General features: G+C 49.4%; 1 protein-coding gene across 1 annotated transcript; it reads right to left on the bottom strand.

Annotated features, from left to right (window-relative positions):
* Window positions 1-998: 998 nt before the first annotated feature.
* Window positions 999-2,072, bottom strand: LOC123995579 (proline-rich protein 2-like). Its single transcript, XM_046299210.1, has one exon. It carries the CDS (start codon window positions 2,070-2,072, stop codon window positions 999-1,001), a length of 1,074 nt encoding a protein of 357 aa, XP_046155166.1.
* Window positions 2,073-3,433: the final 1,361 nt, after the last annotated feature.

Here is a 3,433-nt window from a genome sequence, read left to right as displayed (position 1 = left end):
TGTAGCATGTATACTCAACAAAACCGTTTGATTTCAAAAGTTTAACCAACTGTAGAACTCTATGCACCAGAACTACTTTTATCAATTTCCACAGAATTTGTTTTAACAAAAAACACATTTACAGGAAGAAATGTTGCAGATACAAAGTTTGGTAACAGAATAAAACTGAGGAAGATTATACTAACTCTTACGAACTAATGCTAATAACGAACTAATGCTAATAACGAACTAATGCTAATAACGAACTAATGCTAATAACGAACTAATGCTAATACCGAACAAAATGCTAATACCGAACTAATGCTAATATCGAACTAATGCTAATAACAAACTAATGCTAATATTTAACTAATGCTAATAACGAACTAATGCTAATAACAAACTAATGCTAATAACGAACTAATGCTAATAACAAACTAATACTAACTAACTAATACTAACTCTGTCACCAAACTTTGCATCTGCATATCCAGTATTTTAATTACAAGTTTTACTTATTGTGCATAGAGTATGGTTTGTTAAACATAGAAATCAATGGTTTTTGTTTGGCATTCATTTTAAAGTGAGAAATTGGCGTCTGAGTGTAATTCCGTTTATCAAATTCTTCTTCTCCCCAGAGGGTTAAGAAAGGAAGCCTGGGTCAGAAACTCAACAGCACACACTGTAGCATAGTATGACTGACTGAGTGCAGAGGCTGTGTTCCAAATACTACCCTTATACCCTTTTATAGTGCGATACTATTGACCAGAGTTTTATGTTTTCAAGTAGTGCACTATAGAAGGAATGTCATTTGGGACTCCCAGGCAGTAATGGAGCCATGGCTCAGGTCTTGAAGAGAGGAGCATCACTATCATTGTTCATTTTCACCATGTTATTCCTTCTCCAGCCCAGAGATAGGTTGGGCTGTTTGCATGTCACTAAGAGTTGTGCAAGATGATATGTGAGGCGAGCAGGCAAATATGCTGAGGCCAAATGTAGGAGGCGAACAGTGCTGTTTTTCAACAGGATAAGTTAAAGAGTGTTCTGGATGAGAAGCATGGCTGCTTCAAGTTTCCCCCCTGTGGTGGGGAACGCCTGTTTTCCCCCTGTGGTGGGGAACGCCTGTTTTCCCCCTGTGGTGGGGAACGCCTGTTTTCCCCTGTGGTGGGGAACGCCCTCTTTTCCCCCTGTGGTGGGGAACGCCTCTTTCCCCCTGTGGTGGGGAGCGCCTCTTTCCCCCTGTGGTGGGAACGCCTCTTTTCCCCTGTGGTGGGGAGCCTCTTTCCCCCTGTGGTGGGGAACGCCTCTTTTCCCCCTGTGGTGGGGAACGCCTCTTTTCCCCCTGTGGTGGGGAACGCCTCTTTCCCCTGTGGTGTGGGAACGCCTCTTTCCCCCTGAGGTGGGGAACGCCTCTTTCCCCCTGTGGTGGGGAACGCCTCTTTTCCCCCTGTGGTGGGGAACGCCTCTTTCCCCCCTGTGGTGGGGAACGCCTGTTTTCCCCCCTGTGGTGGGGAACGCCTCTTTTCCCCCTGTGGTGGGGAACGCCTCTTTTCCCCTTGTGGTGGGGAACGCCTCTTTCCCCCCTGTGGTGGGGAACGCCTGTTTTCCCCCCTGTGGTGGGGAACGCCTCTTTCCCCCCTGTGGTGGGGAACGCCTCTTTTCCCCCTGTGGTGGGGAACGCCTCTTTCCCCCCTGTGGTGGGGAACGCCTGTTTCCCCCCCTGTGGTGGGGAACGCCTCTTTTCCCCCTGTGGTGGGGAACGCCTCTTTTCCCCTTGTGGTGGGGAACGCCTCTTTCCCCCCTGTGGTGGGGAACGCCTCTTTTCCCCCCTGTGGTGGGGAACACCTCTTTTCCCCCTGTGGTGGGGAACGCCTCTTTCCCCCCTGTGGTGGGGAACGCCTGTTTCCCCCCCTGTGGTGGGGAACGCCTGTTTTCCCCCCTGTGGTGGGGAACGCCTCTTTCAGACCGTGACTTAACCTATCTGCAGGTGTAAAGCCTTGGGCTTTACTGCAAGCCTTTAGTTGTAAATGTAGCCATGCGCTAATGATGTGGATGGCCCATGCTCCAGGAGGATACATGAGGAAGTAAGCCATGCACTATAGGTTAGGTTAGCTTCTACTGGCCAGTCAACAACTGTGGAAATGGTGCCAATGAATACACCCTGGTCCTGCTTTTAGCCACCTTTAGCAAGTGTGGAGCTGCTAGGCTAGGGTATTGATGGTAGGAGAGTGGAGCTGCTAGGGTATTGATGGTAGGAGAGTGGAGCTGCTAGGGTATTGATGGTAGGAGAGTGTAGCTGCTAGGGTATTGATGGTAGGAGAGTGGGAGCTGCTAGGTATTGATGGTAGGAGAGTGTAGCTGCTAGGGTATTGATGGTAGGAGAGTGGAGCTGCTAGGGTATTGATGGTAGGAGAGTGTAGCTGCTAGGGTATTGATGGTAGGAGAGTGGAGCTGCTAGGGTATTGATGGTAGGAGAGTAGAGCTGCTAGGGTATTGATGGTAGGAGAGTGGAGCTGCTAGAGTTTTGATGGTAGGAGAGTGGAGCTGCTAGGGTATTGATGGTAGGAGAGTGGAGTTGCTAGGGTATTGATGGTAGGAGAGTGGAGCTGCTAGGGTATTGATGGTAGGAGAGTGGAGTTGCTAGGGTATTGATGGTAGGAGAGTGGAGCTGCTTGGGTATTGATGGTAGGAGAGTGTAGCTGCTAGTCTAGGGTATTGATGGTAGGAGAGTGGAGCTGCTTGGGTATTGATGGTAGGAGAGTGTAGCTGCTAGGCTATTGATGGTAGGAGAGTGGAGCTGCTTGGGTATTGATGGTAGGAGAGTGGAGCTGCTAGGCTAGGGTATTGATGGTAGGAGAGTGGAGCTGCTAGGGTATTGATGGTAGGAGAGTGTAGCTGCTAGGCTATTGATGGTAGGAGAGTAGAGCTGCTTGGGTATTGATGGTAGGAGAGTGGAGCTGCTAGGCTAGGGTATTGATGGTAGGAGAGTGGAGCTGCTAGGGTATTGATGGTAGGAGAGTGTAGCTGCTAGGCTATTGATGGTAGGAGAGTGGAGCTGCTTGGGTATTGATGGTAGGAGAGTGGAGCTGCTAGGCTAGGGTATTGATGGTAGGAGAGTGGAGCTGCTAGGGTATTGATGGTAGGAGAGTGTAGCTGCTAGGGTATTGATGGTAGGAGAGTGTAGCTGCTAGGCTATTGATGGTAGGAGAGTGGAGCTGCTACGGTATTGATGGTAGGAGAGTGGAGCTGCTAGGGTATTGATGGTAGGAGAGTGGAGCTGCTAGGGTATTGATGGCAGGAGAGTGGAGTTGCTAGGGTATTGATGGTAGGAGAGTGGAGCTGCTAGGCTAGGGTATTGATGGTAGGAGAGTGGAGCTGCTAGGGTATTGATGGTAGGAGAGTGGAGCTGCTAGGGTATTGATGGTAGGAGAGTGTAGCTGCTAGGGTATTGATG

This window comes from Oncorhynchus gorbuscha, linkage group LG14, assembly GCF_021184085.1.
Source record: "Oncorhynchus gorbuscha isolate QuinsamMale2020 ecotype Even-year linkage group LG14, OgorEven_v1.0, whole genome shotgun sequence".
In the NCBI taxonomy this organism is placed as follows: Eukaryota; Metazoa; Chordata; class Actinopteri; order Salmoniformes; family Salmonidae; genus Oncorhynchus; species Oncorhynchus gorbuscha.
The sequence above is the reverse complement of the archived record's forward strand: the minus strand, read 5'-3'. Positions and strand labels throughout refer to the sequence as shown.

Coding starts and splice junctions, on each gene's coding strand:
- LOC123995579 (XM_046299210.1), bottom strand. CDS start 2,072: ATGGCTTACTTCCTCATGTATCCTCCTGGAGCATGGGCCATCCACATC.